The sequence below is a fragment of the Osmia lignaria genome, chromosome 10 (assembly GCF_051020975.1).
Source record: "Osmia lignaria lignaria isolate PbOS001 chromosome 10, iyOsmLign1, whole genome shotgun sequence".
NCBI lineage: Eukaryota > Metazoa > Arthropoda > Insecta > Hymenoptera > Megachilidae > Osmia > Osmia lignaria.
This window is the reverse complement of record NC_135041.1, coordinates 10,399,587-10,418,833: the sequence shown is the minus strand read 5'-3', so window position 1 is coordinate 10,418,833 and position 19,247 is coordinate 10,399,587. Positions and strand designations below refer to the sequence as shown.

At 39.6% G+C, this 19,247-nt stretch overlaps 2 protein-coding genes across 17 annotated transcripts in view; one reads left to right on the top strand and one right to left on the bottom strand.

Moving 5' to 3' along the window:
- rg (A kinase anchor protein rugose) overlaps positions 1-7,833 on the top strand; it is a 236,647-nt gene extending 228,814 nt beyond the window's left edge. For 11 of the 16 annotated variants that reach the window (XM_076690719.1, XM_076690717.1, XM_076690716.1 and 8 more), the window contains 9 exons: positions 44-116; positions 697-881; positions 1,340-1,559; positions 1,631-1,711; positions 1,784-1,951; positions 2,065-2,328; positions 2,401-2,597; positions 2,699-2,850; positions 2,925-7,833. In XM_076690719.1, coding sequence (XP_076546834.1) covers positions 44-116; positions 697-881; positions 1,340-1,559; positions 1,631-1,711; positions 1,784-1,951; positions 2,065-2,328; positions 2,401-2,597; positions 2,699-2,850; positions 2,925-3,015 — 1,431 coding nt within the window. In that variant the 3' untranslated portion in view covers positions 3,016-7,833. The remainder of the gene's footprint in view (positions 1-43; positions 117-696; positions 882-1,339; positions 1,560-1,630; positions 1,712-1,783; positions 1,952-2,064; positions 2,329-2,400; positions 2,598-2,698; positions 2,851-2,924) is intronic. The other 5 variants (XM_076690722.1, XM_076690720.1, XM_076690721.1 and 2 more) reach the window with 1 other exon arrangement.
- A 4,559-nt stretch (positions 7,834-12,392) lies between these two features.
- LOC117611709 (synaptotagmin-10) overlaps positions 12,393-19,247 on the bottom strand; it is a 29,700-nt gene continuing 22,845 nt past the window's right edge. The window contains exons 2-10 of the mRNA XM_034339854.2: positions 16,736-16,998; positions 16,284-16,430; positions 15,862-15,993; positions 14,110-14,264; positions 13,829-13,997; positions 13,647-13,767; positions 13,174-13,345; positions 12,906-13,106; positions 12,393-12,777 (exon numbers count right to left, since the gene is read on the bottom strand). Of these exons, the coding sequence (XP_034195745.1) occupies positions 12,774-12,777; positions 12,906-13,106; positions 13,174-13,345; positions 13,647-13,767; positions 13,829-13,997; positions 14,110-14,264; positions 15,862-15,993; positions 16,284-16,430; positions 16,736-16,998 (1,364 nt within the window). The 3' untranslated portion in view covers positions 12,393-12,773. The remainder of the gene's footprint in view (positions 12,778-12,905; positions 13,107-13,173; positions 13,346-13,646; positions 13,768-13,828; positions 13,998-14,109; positions 14,265-15,861; positions 15,994-16,283; positions 16,431-16,735; positions 16,999-19,247) is intronic.

Below are 19,247 nucleotides of genomic sequence, written 5' to 3'. Positions count from 1 at the left end.
TATTTTAAATATACTGTATCTTTTGTATTTGCAAATTTCATAGGCACTCGAATCGGAGTTCGTGTCTTGTCAATTACACCAGTGGATCGATCTGATATTCGGTTACAAACAGAAAGGTAAGACTTCTATTTATTTTATAATAAACGGCCTTGCCTATTACAAATCGTTATGAGGATATTCGTTAAATAAAATGAACATGATTAATGCGGTGTTCATACAATGGCGCGAATGGTAGAAGAGCGAGCCGGGTGTTGGGACACGTTGAGTCGAGTCAAATTAGATCTCTACCGATGGTAATTGCCGGTGGCGCCTCTATATCCGGCGCTTCCTCGAAGATGCTGTCGCAGAGGAACCAAGAGACCGGTGCCGGCGCTTGCCGCGCGTATGGAAGGAATTAGTTTTTAGTTAGGCTTCCTCTTGGTCTTGTCCCAACCAATTAGGCACGTGTGCAGGACGCGACAATGCGTGCCACCCCTAATATGCAACACATTTACAGCCGGTTGCACGAAAGACTACAGTCAACCGGAAATACAAGCCGCGAGAAATCGATGGAAGGTTCGAAAGTCGACTGCCTGAACAAAGATATGGAAAAGTGCCATTCAGTTCTCCAGAAAATTAATATTAAACTCGAGGAAAATCTTTTCGCATATTTTCTTCTAAACCCCTCTGAATTGTGTTGCATTTATTTCCATTCAGGTCCAGAGGCTGTTCGAGCAACAAACGTTTTCTATTATCTAACGTACGAAGGTAGCGTAGATCTGGACACCATAACAGATCCATTGATGAGAGAAGCCATCGAGAATCAAATACGAAACTTTGGCCAAACACCATCGCAACTTCTGATGGAGCCTCACCCTCCGAGGAGTTCTGCGATGCATTTGGTAAACTACGTTTAATTTCTATTACTTCATGCTTCGATTAGCGACCTCTTAGAACCTTGTAACAGGAAGAGTGTGCAATGTATCGTAGGTATTCGTTTTAGAAAAACACAAAGAAAGTTCCATATGTAAGCTAGACTATTAAATCTATCTTCCTAGACAAAGGATGATCCATTAAATTCAGTACCGTTCTATAGAACCATCAGAATCATAGTTTTAGTACCATTTAATCTTATGCGATTATGTTTGAAATTATATTTTCAATTTTTATATATATTTGACTGAATTAACGCACGATGAGATTAAAACGTTTAGTCTCCGAAATACTGAAAGAACGTGAAATTCCGTTCCTTAGATCTCAATCATTTATTCACCTTTAAAATAAATTACGAAATACGCGTTTACCTACACACACGTACAATGCACGCTTTTCTTTCTGTTCAATCGTACCGAACGAGAAGAGTACCGCGAAGTTTGACAAGACGTTGCCGCCCGTGTTGCAGTCGCCGATGATGTTCTCGAGTATCCCGGACGACGTGTGCATGACCATCAAATTCCCATCGAATTCGCCGATTTGTCACATTTCGGCCAACACTTATCCCCAATTACCTTTGCCGTCCGTCGTTACGGTCACCACCGGCCAGCAATTCGCTGTCAACAGATGGAACACTAATTACGCTGGTAAGCAGTAGAAATCTAATAAACTTCACTGTTCCTATAAAATCGATCATCTAATACGAATTGATTTGCAGCTTCCGTGCAATCACCTAGCTACGCGGATACTCCTCAAGCTCAGGCTGCGAATCAACCGATGTCCATGGATCCTGTTCTCTGTAAGCGCAATGAAAAGTGTTGACAAAGAATTTTCAATTGAAATATCGTTATAATTGATCCGTTTATTGCAGCGCAAGCAGCGAATAGCTCGAATCCAGCGCTGAGAAGACATTTGGGAGACAATTTCAGTCAGAAATTGACGATTCGAAGCAATTGCTTCGTTACCACGGTAGACAGCAGATTTTTAGTCGCTTGCGGATTTTGGGACAACAGTTTCCGTGTGTTCTCCACTGAAACTGGTAATCATTTTTCTACAATTATTTCTTTGATTTATAAAAAAATATAGGACCTCCGATGGAAAGTTTGAAGCGTTGAATAATGGAAAGTCGGACATAAATGTTTTCTTTTGCAGCGAAAATAGTGCAGATAGTGTTTGGCCATTACGGGGTCGTCACCTGTTTGTCGCGCAGCGAGTGCAACATCACTTCCGACTGTTACATAGCATCCGGAAGTGCCGATTGCACCGTCTTATTGTGGCATTGGAACGCAAGAACTCAGACGATCGTCGGAGAGGGTGAAGCTCCAGCACCAAGAGCAACCCTGACAGGACACGAACAACCGGTTACGGCTGTAGTTATATCCGCCGAGTTGGGCCTGGTTGTTTCCGGTTCTTACTGTACGTAATCACATATCTATTTCGTGATATCTTATTATTAATACACGTTGGTCAACTATTTTCTATTCATAGATGGACCAGTTCTCGTACACACGACTTTCGGAGATCTTCTGAGGTCGCTGGAAGCACCAAATGGATTTTCATCCCCTGAAAATATCGCGATGTCACGGGAGGGTGTCATTGTGGTGAACTATGAACGTGGTCACATAGCTGCGTTCACCATCAATGGGAAACGTCTTCGTCACGAGTCCCATAATGATAATCTTCAGGTAACTTAGATGTTAAGTCTTAAGAACATCAGAGAAGAGGGAACCAGTTGGACAATTTCAATAAAAATAATTCGATTTCAATTAATATTTCTTCCTTCCAGTGTCTGCTTTTAAGCAGAGACGGCGAGTACTTAATGACAGGTGGTGACAAACGAATCGTGGAAGTTTGGAGGACGTTCAATCTAGCTCTTCTATATGCATTTCCAGCATGCGAAAGTAGTGTCCGTTCTCTGGCACTTTCTCACGACCAAAAGTAAGTATCTTCGAACTGAACTTTTGACCGTTTAAATGCTGTGTTTTGACAACAACCATGAAACTTGTTTTCAGGTTTCTACTCGCTGGTCTAGCGAACGGATCGATCGTGATATTCCACATCGACTTCAACCGGTGGCACCACGAGTTCCAGCAACGCTACTGAGAATGTTTTGCGTACGTCTAGCAAAATCGAACAGGATACAAGCATAACCCGGCTGTTGTTTGACTATTTTGCACAATACCAACAGATTTTCCTTAACGATGGACTCGTCGCAATGACGACAGCTATGCAACAGCCATTTTCACTATAATCCTACGTGTACTTACTCTATTCAATGAAATCGAAGAAACGCATTGTGCAATGAGATTGAACAATTTACAGATAGGAGCAACGAGCAACGACGCTTTCGTAAACGTTTATTACAATCAAGTAGTGGGCGCGGAACAGTAGTCGGCGAGCAGCAGGTAATATTCAGCGTTCTAGCAATAAACAAAGAGAAATTCGCTTTTCCCGCGACGAGATAAACATTCGATATAAGCAGTGCTTCCGTGAATCGACGAGCAGGCGTGCAGAATCTTGTGCCGATCAAGCGTTATTCCGCGATCTCGAACGAGGAGTCGGGAATCGTACATTGATGGACGTTTATCTCGTGTCCTCGAACTGTCGAGCGTGCAAGGAACGCGATGGAAGAGAGAGATTCGCGGAAGAAAATGAAGTAGACATGTCTCTCTGGAATCGCTAGTCAATTACGAACCCACACGAATCTATCTGTACGCTTGCGAACACTCGATTCTCGACCATGTCCTTCGAGGATAACGCGAAGAGGTCCTTGGACAGCACGCTGGCGACCGAGGGAATCGCAAACACGCCGAGGTTGCGTTGTTTTCCCGCCTCGAAGTACGCTCGGGTACGATCAGATTCCTACCCGCGATGCCAATAACGTCCCGTGTAAATACGATTATCTCTATAAATATGCATATACGATATAAATACGTACATATTATATTCCGTACTAGGATGACGAGCGAATGAGCAAAAGACGAGGCATAGATACGTGTACTCGTTTCAAAGTATTCCATTGCCTGTGTCGCGATTGCTGCTCGTGATACGATACACTTCTTCGGCTAAGCACTTAGTTCAGTTTAACGAGACACGTAAGAATGTAGAGACACACCAACGTGTAGCGATCGAACCGATACCGATACATATCGATACTAGAGTAACTCGAAATTCTAGATACTTGGTTTCGATTTTCAATACGAATTCTTCTTGCAGAGATATTAAGTCAATACAAGTACTTCATTGGATCGATACCTGTTTGATACTTCATGAAATTCTCGATGCTTCATATCCATCTGAATATTACAATTTGATGTTTAACACCTGAAGGAATTTTTATATTTTCGAGTTTAGACTTTTATATATCTATTAAAGTGTTAATTCTAAATAAAAAAGAACTGCCATACTTTTGAAAAAATGCTAACAACTTCAGAAGAGAAAAATATTTTTATTTTTGTTTTAACTTCATGTTTTAATTAGGGGACCAAAAAACCCTTGTATAGAAATACTTTCGTTGAAGTATCAAACGAGTATCGATCCTCTTCGATAAGGTATCGACATTATTGATTCGGTATCGTTTCGATCACGATACGCTAAAGAAATACACAAACAAGATTCCGTCACATGTACACGCAATGGTTCTCGAGTATACACATTTGCACAAGAAGGCACTTTCGCAAGGGACGATCGATGCTTTTTCTTTCGCAATGCCGCGTACGCTGAATCACCCCTAACACTTACACACACCATCACCAATCACCATCGATCAGCCCGCAAGAACACTTCCTATACCCTTAAATGTTCACGTCCTTCGAAAGAGATCCTAATTTTTATCAAAGCCGTCCAGCTTAACTTTGCGAGGATATTTCTTGGTATTTTCGCACGCGAGGTATAATTAATCAGCAAGAGAATGTTATAAATAGGCTTATAACAAGCGAGGAATCACATGGATCCCGAATTCATTCTCGACGTTGTTTGTGTGTGAACGTGTCGCCCGTATGACGATTCGAATGGAACAGAAGGTTCATTTTCACGAAAAGTAACGATGGAACAGTGAAAAAGAAAAGAAAACGACGCGAAGATCGGACGAATTCATGCGATTTATTGAAACAAAAAATTGGAGAGGAATGTAGAAATGAAAGTTAGACAGATCGTCTACTCGTCGTTTCGAATGTAAAAAACGAATCCTAGTCACTCTTTCGAACAATGTCGGCGTTCATCAACGAGTATTACATAGAAAGCGTGAATAGTAACGTGAAAGGTCCTTATCGCGTGCATAGCTTCGATTGTTTGCACCTGCGATTCGGTCTACGTAGCACCGTACACGGTTCGCTTCAAAATATAGGCCAGCGAGTTTCTTCTTTTCTTAGTCGTTCTAGATCTCGATACGTTTCCTTTCGCTGACGATCGATGATGTGACTTCGAGTCAGAGGATCTTCGTACGAAAAAATGATGAAAGAAAATGATAAGACAAGCGTGGGAGCAGGAGAGGAGGACAAAGGGGAGCGAGGGCGCGAAAAGAGAACGGTGTGAGAGGAACAAGGGATTAAATGAGAATAATTCGGTGCGAGAGTGTTACGGTCTCGTCGGTGATCATCGCGACGCGTTTTCTCTATGCTGCGCGCGTTCGTGCGCGATTTCGCGGATCATACGATTCGATGCGGCCAGAAGTACTTAAAGAAACAGGGATCCGTTGACGCGGAGATGAAATCGAACGAGAGGAAAAATTGTCCCAAATACGCGAACGTCTCAGGATATGTATCTAGTCAGGACTCGCGCGCGTTTTGGATGCGTCGCGGATTACCGGCGGTCCCGGATTCCTTTAGATATCGATAATACACTTTAAATAAATCATATACAGTACTGTCGTACGTGGTAGATGTAAAAAGTAAGTGCATGGTGCATTCGTCGTTCAATAGCGATCAATCACTCTTGAGCTTGCTAAGTACCACGATGTAACGTGTAATACGGTTATTAAACAAAAAAAAAAACAAATATGCATTTAGCCTCGGTACTTATTATTGTGCACCTGACACGCCGTCGAGGCGTGTCGATCGCTCGTTAATCGTACAATTTATACACGCATAGGACAATGTTACGTGTGCAACAATCGTGTTAATTACAATGGTATTATCGCTGCTATACGTTATGGGCGTGCTTATGCATGATTGTTCGTATCGTTTCGTTCGCGTGTCGAGAGAAAGAAAAATTGAGACAACGAGGAGAGCGTGCATGATTGAAACAAGGAGAAAAAAAAGAAGAAAATGACAAAAAAAAAAATAAGTTACGAGGATGAGATATTGGAGCGTGAACATGTTGTGTAATGTGTGCGTGAGAAAGAGTTATCGTGCCTGGTGCTTCGAATAATATTAATTTCACACATTGTACTTAAGTGTACAGACGCATACTATCGACACCTTATTTTCGCTACGATGAAAGTAAACGAAAGAGCAAAAGGAACGATGCAATGAGTTAAGGCACGCACAACATTCCATCTGCATTTCCTGCTTTACGGCGATTCGCGTTCGCGCGCTTCGTTTGAATTCGAACGGTTTGCCGCGCCGCGACTGGCGCGACGAGAAATTCGAATCGGTCGCGATTCGACGGGGCGCGCAAAGCAGCGTAATTCGTGAGAATGTGTAGCGTGGAGAACGAAAGAAACAAATGAGATGCGAGATAAAAAGAGGAAAAAAGAGAAAACGAAAGAGAAAAGCAGAAAGATTTTAAACAGAGGAGTTTTTATATTTGTTTATAGGTGTGTGAGAATGCTGCACTTTTCGAGCAAGTTGTTAGTAAATTCCCTCCATATTGCTATATACATATATATATATGAAGAAAAGTATATATATATATAAAAAGGAAGTTAAAAGGAATCAATTCTCTGTCCGTAATCGAACTTCGGTATATACATAAGAGTAACGCTACTATTTTAAATAACGCTAAGTACAACGCTACAACAAAGGTTTGCCTATAATATTATTATATGATTATAACTACAATTTATTCTCATGATTATTAATATTGATCATTATTAATTATTATTAACATTGATTACCAAGTATAATTGATTAGTGCTCTGATCACAGGTTTGTGGTTGCATTTCACTTGTACTTAAATGATTATTAATAATTGAAACGAATCACACAAAGCAAAGATTTGTACAATTCGTGTATCATCGGACCGACCACGTGTTTTTGCGTTATTCGTGTTGAACGCAGGAAAACGTGCGAGATGATCGCGAGTATTTCGTGTAAAGAGACGAGAAAATGAAAAAGAAAAAAAAAAACGAAGGGAGAAAAAAAAGATGAAAAACCCGAAGATTAATGGATTCGTTTAGATACGAAGCTGCCCGTAGAAGTACTTAACAAGAGTAGATTAATCGAACGTTCTACGTTTCTAAGCGTAATCACGGGCGGATGAGAGGAAAAGAAATAAAAAAAAAAAGCGCATAAACGTCGCGGAATAACATTTACTCGAACGCTTAGTCGTTTAGAATCGTAAACCTGTTCAGTATTTAGCAGCGACGAGAAGGAAGGTAATCGCGACGATGATTTTGATGAAAAACGAATTCTTCGATCGTCGAGAAACAAATCATCGCCGCGTGTTTCTTTCCCTCGCGAAGCAATTTTTCCAATCAATCGATAAGAAGTCAATATATATACAGAGATTGTAGAGAAAACAGAAGAAACAAAGAAAAAAAAGATGTTGAGAAAAGAAGTTGAAGAGAAAAGCAGGATAAGAAAAAAAAAGAAACACAAGTGAATAATAAAATCATTGTAGCGAAATCGTAGAGCTGCGTTCGTTAACACCGAGGATCCATCGAGTTCATCTGCGTCAAAGTAGCGTTTTATAATCGTGAGTCCGTTTCTTATGCGTAATAAGCGATACGATTTAAAAAAAAAAAAATTAAAAAAAATAAAATATATATTGTACAGCATTTGTAATGCTATATAAACACGAGCCATCCGCTCTGGATTAAGCTTAAGCCTCATCCGGTTAACAGAAAGACTTATTAATTAGTCGCTGCAGTTACATTTCTTCAAAGACTGAACATCGTTCCGCGAAATATTGTTTTCTACATCACACACAAATTGTTGTCATTGTTGTTAATCGTAATTTCGAGCCAGGTATTCTAGAAAACGTGAATTCGAATTGCTGTGAATTTTCAATTAGTAAAAAGAACAGACGTGAAAAGGAAAGGCAGAAATGAAAGAAAAGAGGATAATATAGGGATAATGAAAAGTGTGAATCCAAGAGGAAACGAGTAGGATAAATATGGCCTAATTCTTTTTTCACAATCTGCGACACAAGGTAGAGTTAAAAAAGAGCACCAGAACGATAGATGGTACGATGTTCGATCGACGAACAAATGGCTGCAAATAATTACCCTTGTCAAAAAAAGAACCTCGATGCTTGTCTAATATTAATTTCTGAGGAAAGCCAAAATTGGTTACCGGTGACGATCAAGCCTCGTCGACGACACGGACGACGCAGGTTGTTTAATTCCCGGCACTTTTAAAAGGATACTATTTAAGTAGAGGTATTTAAGTCGTTGCTACATAACAGTATAAGCTCTATTGCTTATTTTATACTTAGTATTATCGTAACGTTTCGATTAGAGTTAACATAATGGGAAAGCTGTATCTTAGCATTAAGGTAGATTTAATCTGTAAAGATAAGTAGTCAAATAAATGAAAAGTACATTTGATGTTGCAGATGGTTCTTCCTTTACTTTCGTCGTACCTGATTTTTTTCCAAGAGAAATGAAGAACAAAGGATCTTATATGGTACCGAGTTTTATTTATTTCATTCACAATCACGAATGGACAGCTGCGTGCCCGGATATACAGTATAGATAAATACATACTCGTTAGAAAATGCATATTATCACCGGTACCGTGTTACCTTGACTCGATTCGCCTGCAGTTTTTGGTTAAATAAGTTTACGGTGTCACTTTCATGATTAGAATAGACTTTAGTTGATTAGACTTTAGTCTGCTAGCTGATTTTCACGCTCTTCTGATAATAATTATCCAGTGAAATTGATACCTGTCAGCCCGCATCGTCGCAATTGATATGTACGCGTGTCACAGAGTATCGACAGCGGTGTCAATAGTTGATGGGCAATCAATATTCTATCCTGCCAATTTCCAAGCAATTCGTAATGATTGATCATAACGGTAGTATCCAAATAATTGGTCCAGAATAACATTGTTCGAATAATAATACAACTTCACGATTTTTAATAATTCCAGGATCTTCTCGAAACCCCTGAAATTCAAGAAATTTGAATCGTAAATAGTATTCAAATTGAGTTGAAATTTTCTGGTAATTCAAAATAATTATTGTCAGCCCATCGGTAGTCGAGTGCGAGAGGATGCTGCGATTGAAGTTGCTCGGACAGATCCAAACGATAGAAATTGAACGATATCGTGTATCAACGTTACTCCAAATCACCATGTTCACGTACAAAATCACACGTTTACTTGAACGAACATCGACGGCTACGCACATTAACACTACATCGAAACGAATACAAAAAACGTTAGAATAAAAGAATCGACACATCAAATACAGTTCGACGACGTCAAGTACACCTTGGTGTCCTCGATTGGACACGGTATTCTGTATTCAAAATAAATACAGATCAAATATATCGTTCGATAGCCTATAGAATAACATCCAATTTTTTCTATTGTATCCGTTCCTTACGTTCGTAGAAAAAATGTTCTCCAAGTTGACCCCTTTCGTACGACTACTCTAATTTACAAAATTACGTGTCCTTTTCCATTTGTTCTTTTTTCTTCTTTTTTGTTTCCACGTAGCTCGTGTGAAAGTTATTCGAATAAGCTCAGTCTGTAGTAGAATGTTCGCAATTTGTACGAAAAATACAGTTATCTTGATTAGTTTTGTCCGCGATGGGCGTCGCTGGAACGCGAAAACGAGAAGTGCAACAAGTATTCTAGAAAAAGAAGGCGACCTCACGGGCAACCACGATCAAATTGACTGGATACGATCTGGTACGAGGATTATACATAAATGTATATATATTTATATGGATATATGTGTGGCTACGTATTTTCAGGATTAACCATTAAAAGCTTTTTGTTCATCTTGTGCACTACGTTTCGCTATTCTACGCTACTAATACTACTTTTCTGTGTATTGGCACATTTTCTTCTAATTATCACCGTTTTTCGGTTATTAGTCGGATACTAATCTATTCGCTATGCGTGTTTCGGTATAGATTGGGTATACTTTCAGCAACATGAAACACAGAGTACTGTAACGACGTTCGATTGTTAAATCATATCGGTTTAACCCTTTAGCTGCTACACATTGTAAATTAAAATTAATATTTTTTATTGATTTCATTTGTGTTCAAAGGGCTTTTCGTTAATATTCCAACTATTGCTCTTGAATATCGTGCATGAACTTTTCGTTTCCATAGGAAACCAAGAAATGGCTACTTTTTAAACCTTCTGCACCTAAAGGGTTAATACTGTCTTCTTAACTATTTCTTTAATTATTTCAACATTCCTCTTCGCTCATCCGCTTTCCAGGGACGCCCATGTATACTATAATATCCTCTGGTTTTCTATAGAATCTGTACCACATCGAAACGTTAACTGATTGCACGAAATCATTAAATCGTACCATTTTGTACATACTTCTCTCTGTTCGTGATCTCAAGTGAATTTTCACGTATACGTGTACATATTTTCACGATACATCATAGCTGCACGCGTTACGATATCATACGTGCCACGCATCGTTCGCGTTGATCTACTGTTCTCTACGACGTGGCCTTCCACGCGTGTCACACGCGTCCTATTATCGAGCACACGGGATATTTTGCCTAGATATAACGTGAACTTATTGGTACACGTCCTCGTATGGGTCGCATTCCCGCGCGTGTGCACGCGCTTCCGGCCTCGTTATCACAAACGGTGCCCTTCGACGAGCTTTATACCTAAACACGTATCATGTTAAATTAAGAACATTTACGCGAAAATTGCGTACGAGCGTGAATTAGTAAACGTTGCTTCGCTACATCTATTCTCCCTTTTTTTCGTCTCCTTTTTTTTGCGTTTTTTTTTCTTTTCATTTGTTAATATTGATGTTGTTACTAAACACGGTTTTGCGTACACAATGTACGCTCTCGTTCAAAATTCATAGAGTATTCATTGAGATTTCACGAAAATTTAAAAAGAAGTGATCGGAATATGGAGTAAATTCTCCATGTATCCTGAATACTATTTTCACTAATTTTGACGTGTTGGAAATTAGAAATAACAAAGTTCGCGTTCCTTCTTTCATTTTCATAATTTAAAAAATGAAGTGTCTTGAATCCTGTGATTTTTGAACGTGAGTGTACAGTGGAACAACGATACAGCGTTATGTGTACGTTAACGTTAGGAATATTGCTATTCGAAGACTAAAGAAAGGTCTACATATGGATTACATGGCTTTATTGTCCTTAGAACGTTCTTTCGCGGTCTCATGCATCGGATTGATCGATAGAAACAAGAGTGTTACGGAAGCACGAAAGTGGTGTCCGATCGTGATAGATCCCTGAAGGATCACACGGTTCGTCATTGAAAACAATTTTTGTACCTACTATTTGTGTTTTGCCAAATTATCGTTCCTGCAGGCATCAGTATACACGTTTCGCATAGAAAAGATTTAATCGCACTGAAGCTTATGATGGTTGGTTAAACGTTCTCGTTGCGTGGGCGTACGGAGAAATGACCGGATTGCAACAGAACTCTTTGATGGATTAAGCGCAACGAAATAAACATTTATTGTGATTTTCTTTAATTTTCTTTCACTTATGAAATTAATGCAATAACAATGCTACTTAAAATTCCTTTGAAATTTTTGTACCTTCTAGTAATTTTGTTGTATGTGCAATTGGTGGTCTCGACAGCATTCAGCGCGATGATCAATATAAAATGAAATCCATAAGCAAATACCACTCGTCGAGGAAGACGGTAGAATACGCTTCGAATCACTGACAAGCATTGCAAACAATCGTGAAGTAATATCGAGCAGGAACGTGCACATTCGATCCCTTTTTCGCGATGCAACGATTACTTACTGCAACAATTACCAACAGCTGTGCGTACAACGAAGACTCTAGTACTCCACAATGCTCTGCTCGCCAATTATTTCCAATACGCGAAATTTTGTTGAATTCCCTTTTGTTATCTGACCGTCGCGTCGTTCAATCGAAGAGCAAGTCTATAGAATGTGTAAATTTATGTTTTGAAATTGAAAAAATTGGAAAAATTTGCTCGTTCACAACCGCTTATTGAGTCAGTGTTTCTCTCTCGTTGATAAAATATACGATCAGTGAAATTGATAAACGATTCTAGAATACAGGGCCAGCCTGGATTCATTTCTTCAAAAAATAAACTATTCTATCTTTTTTTTTTTTGTTTAATCTCTCTCGCTTGCTCACTCTCATTCTCTCCCTCTCTTTCTCTCGTTTTGTATGTTCTTATCGATATTAAGGATACTTTGTTTTTTCATCTTGGATATTTTTCAAAAGTAGTTTGAGCAACCTCGTCCTTCCATCGACTCTCTATATCGTACTAAGCTTTACAAACATTCTATTACTGTCTACTGCACGTTTACTATTTCACGCTCACCGCACGATATATTATGTTTCAAAGCACAGAGTTTTATACTGTTTGGTTTGTATTTTGCTTCTGTTTCATCCGAGCCTGTTGAGATAGAAATTGTACTTAAGTCAGTCAAGCGATGTGCATTAAATGACGACAGAAGGAAACAACGCCCGAAACGACGTCCGACAAAAACTGCGACTTCCCGCGATATTTATCCCAGCCGTACTGTCTTCATCTGTAAAAAATATTTAAAAAATCGGGTATTGAACCATTGGCTGGTACTCAAGCCAGACCGTACCAAGATTAGAATGTATATTGAATTGAAACAGTCGTCGATCGAATCAAATTGATCCAGTGACTCACCTACTGTTCAAGCAGCTCAGACTCACTGGAAGCGGCTCCGAATTCACAGCTGGAATGTGACCAGCGACCGTTTCCATCAAAGGATACCATTGCGTCACAGGTTTCCTTGGATTATCCAGCATTTCTAGCCAGTGGTCACGACCGATACCGATGAAACTGGAGCCGATTGCCGTGCAGCCCATTAACTCGTTCGATCCAATTCTGGTTGAGTAAAAGTTAGGCGAAGTTTATGAATTATCCTACGCTATTCTACTTCTTCTCCTCTTACCTGTCGTAATCGATTACTTTTATTATGAGACTAACGTCTTCGATGTTCTCTGCCGGCACGTCGAATACTAGAATTTCATTATACACCGGGCATAGAGTGTTCTTCTTCACCGTGGTCTTCTTCTTCTTGATCCTCTTGCCCTGGCACAACAGGTATATCTTCACGTATGGGTCTGAAAGTTGATTTATCGAGTTACATTTTCAGAATATCAATCGAAAGGGTTTGTTTTGTATTTGTCTATCTGCTGATTGAACAGGATGCAATCGTTATATTTGATTGGATCTCGATCTTCTCGATTGCAGTTCACGTTTCAACGAGCGAAGATAGAAATGTAATAAGCATTCGTGCAACGTTTCCGAGAAAACAAGAAGATCGCATCTCACGCGAATCAATATTGCGTGTTGGGGATAGCTAACTCGAAACTGGTCCTAGTATTTATCACGGTTCATGCCGAACAATTCGAGTAAATTTACCCGACAATCCTGTTATGTCCATGGCTTTCAGGTTTCTAGCTTTAATTACGGTCACTGTTAGCCGACCAGCTGTCGGAAGGTAGCAAAGCGACAGCATCAATTTACCCAGATCCACCTTTTCCTAAGAAAACAATGGGAAACGTTTCAGTATCGCGTTGCAATGCTTTGTAGCAACGAGTTACCTGCATGGTACGCATAATGTCCATTGTGTATTCGAGTTCGTGCTCAAGATCAGCGCATTCCAGTAAACCTTTGACGACCACTTGTCCTATCAAATCGTTTCGAGAGAATCGATCGAAGTCGTATACCGAAAATTGAAGATATCGTTCCCCGAGCTCTTCGTACGACACGCTATTGACAAAATTAATTATTAACTATTCTGTCCTCTAAAATTCCTCATTATCGTGCAGGAATCTGTATATCGGAGAGGAAGGTATACATAGTTGTTCTAAAATTTACTGACCTAAATATGAAGGTCTCGTTGAACACGGGGTTCAAATTCTTGCGGTGCACCTTAGTCTGATGCTTCTTCTTCCTGTCGGGGAGGAGATAAACTTTCACGTAGGGATCGCTACTTCCTGTCACGTCCTTCTCTGGTAAGTCTCGAGCTTCTAAAACCTAGAATCGACGCCAGAAAGATTGTAGGGACAGCCGAGCAATACATGGTCATGGAAAGAGAACAAAGTTAAGATCTCCGTGGGTTTCTCGATTACCTGTCCTCGCAAGAGATTTATGAACGAACCACGATATATTACACGCGCTAATCGATTATAAATCACGAATTCTATGTCACGAAACGTCGGCATAGTGATCTATTTACAACTAATTCAATATCCTTCGAATAAAGCGTCGGTTACTATCTAATCCACGTTACGAGTCGGTGGTAGAATTAAACGGGTGGACATCACAGAAACGCGGTGTAATTCATTAACGTTATTAAATAGCCGTCGTTAAATATGGCCGGCGCGTAATTAGCTCGGTCGAGTGCAATCGTTTAGCTGAATAAGCCCGACGCGTTGCTGCAAAAACGTTCGTAACGTTGCAGACAGCCTCGTTCACGAATGATAATCGTGCCATTTCCATTCTCCATTATTCACTCGTCGAATGATAATTAATGTTTATGCACCGCGTAATTGGTTAATGACGCGGTGTTATATTTATTTCATACTATCGTCGCGTTTATTTGTTTGCAGCTGGAACATGTTTTTATATTCGAAGAACATAATCGATCGCGTGAAAAGGATAAATGAGTTTGAACACACCCTCGCAAATCGAATCATTTATATGCACTTTAACCGCCGGAAAAATCTATCTTCGAAAGGGATGTTGTAGCCTTGAGTCGCACTGGCAGATCAATCAATGCAACTGCACGCGATCGAATGTATCGTATTATAAATTGAGACCGATATAATTCCGAGCAAACGAGGAAAGTGGAACGCGAATGTCGATGTTCATTTGCAAGCAAAAAATTCTTTCCCCTGTACCATGTTGGATCCGCGTTACGTGCGTTGCTTAGAAAACAAGCTTTTGCTTTCGCTGCAATTCAGATGGAATCGAGATGCTTTGGATAAGCATGAAAAACCTATAACGTATTGATATCTGGATAAACAAACATTTCGCCAAGAATATTTGATGCAATTATTTTGATTTGTTTAAAGAAACGTTTGTACGCTGGTTGAAGAAGTTGTTCAGTAACATTGAATCATGTTTCAATCTAATTTCGAAGTTTAATGGCATTTGCAACTTTGCAACAATGTTTCACACGGTAACAAAACTTTTTTATGCTATTTGAGAACTTCTAACAATGTTATGCAACTCCGAAAAGCGGTCAACGGCCGCTTCGGAAGTCTGCAACAATGTTCGACAATGTGGGGGATAATCTCTATGGATCTAAAACTTTGTAACAAAGTTGAATAACGTTTGAACGTTCCAATTTCAGGATTGTACAATATTTGTCAAGTAACAAGTTTCATTATATTATTTTCCAAGCTCAAGTTCATTTACACTCTTTTAATGAGTTTGGTAATTAAGGAGGTATTGATCATTTTTTGCTGTATTATTCTTCTCACGAAGGGAAATTGTGACAATATTTTTATTATCTACTACACATCAGTCAAATTCAACAACATCATTATTATATTACGTCGAAATTTGTTCTAGTATCGTATAACGAGCAAAGAAAACGTAGGTTTATTTAAGAAATTTCGAAGCTTACCTTTACGATCAACGACTCGATCTCCTTGTCGTAGAACAGACCAAAACGCAGACTTCCGGCGAACTCCATTTCAGCGGTACTAGAGCTGTCCGCGTCATCCTGTTTGAGCAGCTCTTTCTTGTAAAGTTCCGGCTGCAAACGTGAACGTGCACGGTTAAAACTTTCGGCAAACTGAATTCGCTTAGTTTGTTTCGTTGTGTGCCTTTCAGCGTTGGCCCATTTGCAACGAGTTCTTTGCAAAGTGAAAAATTTCACTCTCTTAACGGGCAAACTAAGCTTCGGGTTGCAGACTGTTTTTCTGCGACCTCAAACCTGTTAACTCGATTCACCGTCTTCATTTCAGCACAAATAAGATTCATTTAATTAACAAAATCAATACGACACTAATGCTGTTTGGATTTATTTTCTGAAAATTAACTTACCTTAATTAATCCAAGACTAGAATCGCTACGATTCTCCAGGCTACAAATGCTGAACTTGATATTTGGAAGGTCTAATCGATGGGAGAGCTGCCTTTGAAAGCTTTGATGTCTCATCGGGACAATGGGTAAAGTCGTCTGACGTAACACCTATAAAAAAATCATGCTTTGATACGTCCATCACCCCATCAATATTTGAACAGATGATTCCGGAAGTTAGCCACCCTTCCGGAATTCAGGTTGCCTGTTCAACCATCGAGTTTCTTCCACGACATTTCGCTTGCATCAAATTTTCATTTACCCTTTCGGATTAGCCAACCATACACGAAGTGATCTTTTCGAAATGAAAAGCATCAAAGTTTCAGGATTATCAGCGTTAAGTACGAATGCAGATGGCATCGCAACACTTTTCTTTCTTCCTAAAATTAACGAGTAGGTATTCAATTATTTTATACCTTCTTGCTGTCTTTCTGTTCCTGGACGTATTCGTGGGTGATCGGTTCTGATTGAAGGTCCGGCAACGAATGACTGATACGTATAGCGTTTTGTTGGGACAAATCGCTCTCAGCATCCTCTTCCTTCACGTTTCGTCTCATCCTCATTAACCATCGCCAGGTGGAAGAACATTGGAAACTCACGGCAGCCAACAATAATAATGCCATCAGCGCTACTCCTGTTCCAACTAACAGTTGATACGGGAACGTTTCCGTCCATTCTTCTGCAAACACATATTCAAGGGATGTTAGCTCTGACGTAGACGAATGATAAGTGATGCTGCGTTAACACATTCGCTACCATTACTCATTTGAAAAGTCGTTCGCTGCAAATTATATCATAAATCATGCAAATACGGTAAATGAAGGAAAATAAAGTACTGCAGCAAAATAATATAACAGACGATTTACGCCTTTTGAGATTATCACGGTGTGAGTGACCAGTGATCGCAATTTGTTGTGTAACGCGTGAACGCAATTTAATTTGTTGAATTTTGTTTGGACAATGATATTTTGTTTGATTTGCACAACTTGGTGTGTTTTGTTGAATTTAATTGTAATAAAAGTTTAATTTACTTGATTTTTACAACTTACGTTAGTGTAGGGTGGCTAGCCCAAACATTCGGATTAATGTCGAAGCGCGACGATACATTCATTCATGCTTGAGCCTTCCTCGAGACAATATCGAGGATAAAGTGATTCACTAGACTAAATTATTTAACCCACCGACGCTATCCCAACCCGTAACATGTTGATTATAAAACATGAAATAAATTAGAAAGAAAATAAACAGCAATAGTTAAGGCAATAGAGAAGGCTATTAAATGACGCAATCTTTAGAAAATGTGCAGCAATTCCTTCGCGTCGTGAATATAAATCGTCGATCAATTTGCAAGTGAAATTAGATTATGATCTTTCGATTGTTTCGATCTTAAGCTGTTACATGCACCACTGGAGACTCGGCAGGAATTCCGAGATATCGTTCGATGCCTAAGCTGTGTAACGCGGTAGTTAATTAACTTAGATAAGGGAGGACAGAGATAGACGTCCAATGGAGCTAAAAATTTTAATCAAAGGAAGGAACCTCTTCCTGTCTTGAATTGGAGGCACGCAAGGAACGAACGGAAATTAGTATGCTGTTCGAATCGAATAAGCTGTTACTTCGCGACGATCGATAACGGGAGATAAATACTATCTAGCTTCCTAATTAAGCAACTTGCCGGGTTACAAAGGTCCCTTTTCTATTTCCAGGAGATTAGAACTTTCTTCGGACCGATAGTAAAGTCTTCGCATTATTGGTAGCTCAACTTCTGGATAATGGAACTTTTCAACGAGCTTCGTTAAAATTACAATAGGATAAAAAACAGTAGAATGTTTATCGTACACGCCTTTTAAGTTCAGGATACGTGACACGGTGACTCATTTACGAGCCAGCTGGCGCAACAGTACTTTGCGTTCAACAGGTAAAAATCTTAGACGACTCTCTGCTCGCTAGTTGCGCAACCCTTGGAAGACGATGCAAATGAAGAATAACTCTCGATGTAAAGTACACGTATTTCTCGATGATTAATGTAGTATGCAGTATTGTACACGACCCACGAGAAAGGGAAAGCTGGACAGATCCTTGGCTTGGTTGTTTCGAGCGGACAAACGCATCAGCTTGCTGTACCGAGCTAAACGTCACGTTTTGTCTCGCCTCCTTTATTAACAGTGTCTTCGATTCATGACAGAAGCTCCTTATAGAGCTTCCCGGATGATAGAATAATACACCGATCGGTTTGTGTAATGCAAATTAGACGTTTCGTTCGTTGTTCACACGTTCTTATCCTGAACAATGGTTATTATCCAATGTGTCCACAAGGACGCCTTCGCATTTCAGAATCAATTGCTTTCCAATTGGGAATTCTTGGTCTTTCTTTAGTGTCATAGAAATTACGATATTCCGGTGTGTGATTCATCTTTCGTTTACGTGTTATGGGCTGAGATTCCATCGTCGATTTTTCCGGACGGATTTTTGATATCTATAGAGAAGTATAGTGTGAGAATCTTTGGTAAATATAGAGAAACATAGTGAATTAATAAAGAGAAAAATTTCGAAGTCTATATTTTGCTAATTTGCCAAAATAAGAAAAATAAGATCCTTGGGATGTATAGGGAAGTATAGTGCAAGAAGTGAATTGACGAATACCAAAATCTCTAAGTAACCCTTTCGCCAATTTAACCAAAGAAGAATTGAAAGTCTAAAGTTTCAGGATTCTTATTCTAATTGATCAACTGACAGAATGATAGACAGGGAATTTGAGTATTTAATCCGTCCGATAGGATTCCCTGTTATTCGATCGAAGCATCAGATATTCGAAACATCAAACTTCGGAAGCGATTAAACGGTCGAATAACGTGGCCGGTTGTCTCTGAAACGATATTTCGAATTGCCTCGTAACACTTTCAATTTACGTGTCCGCGAATTCCCCAC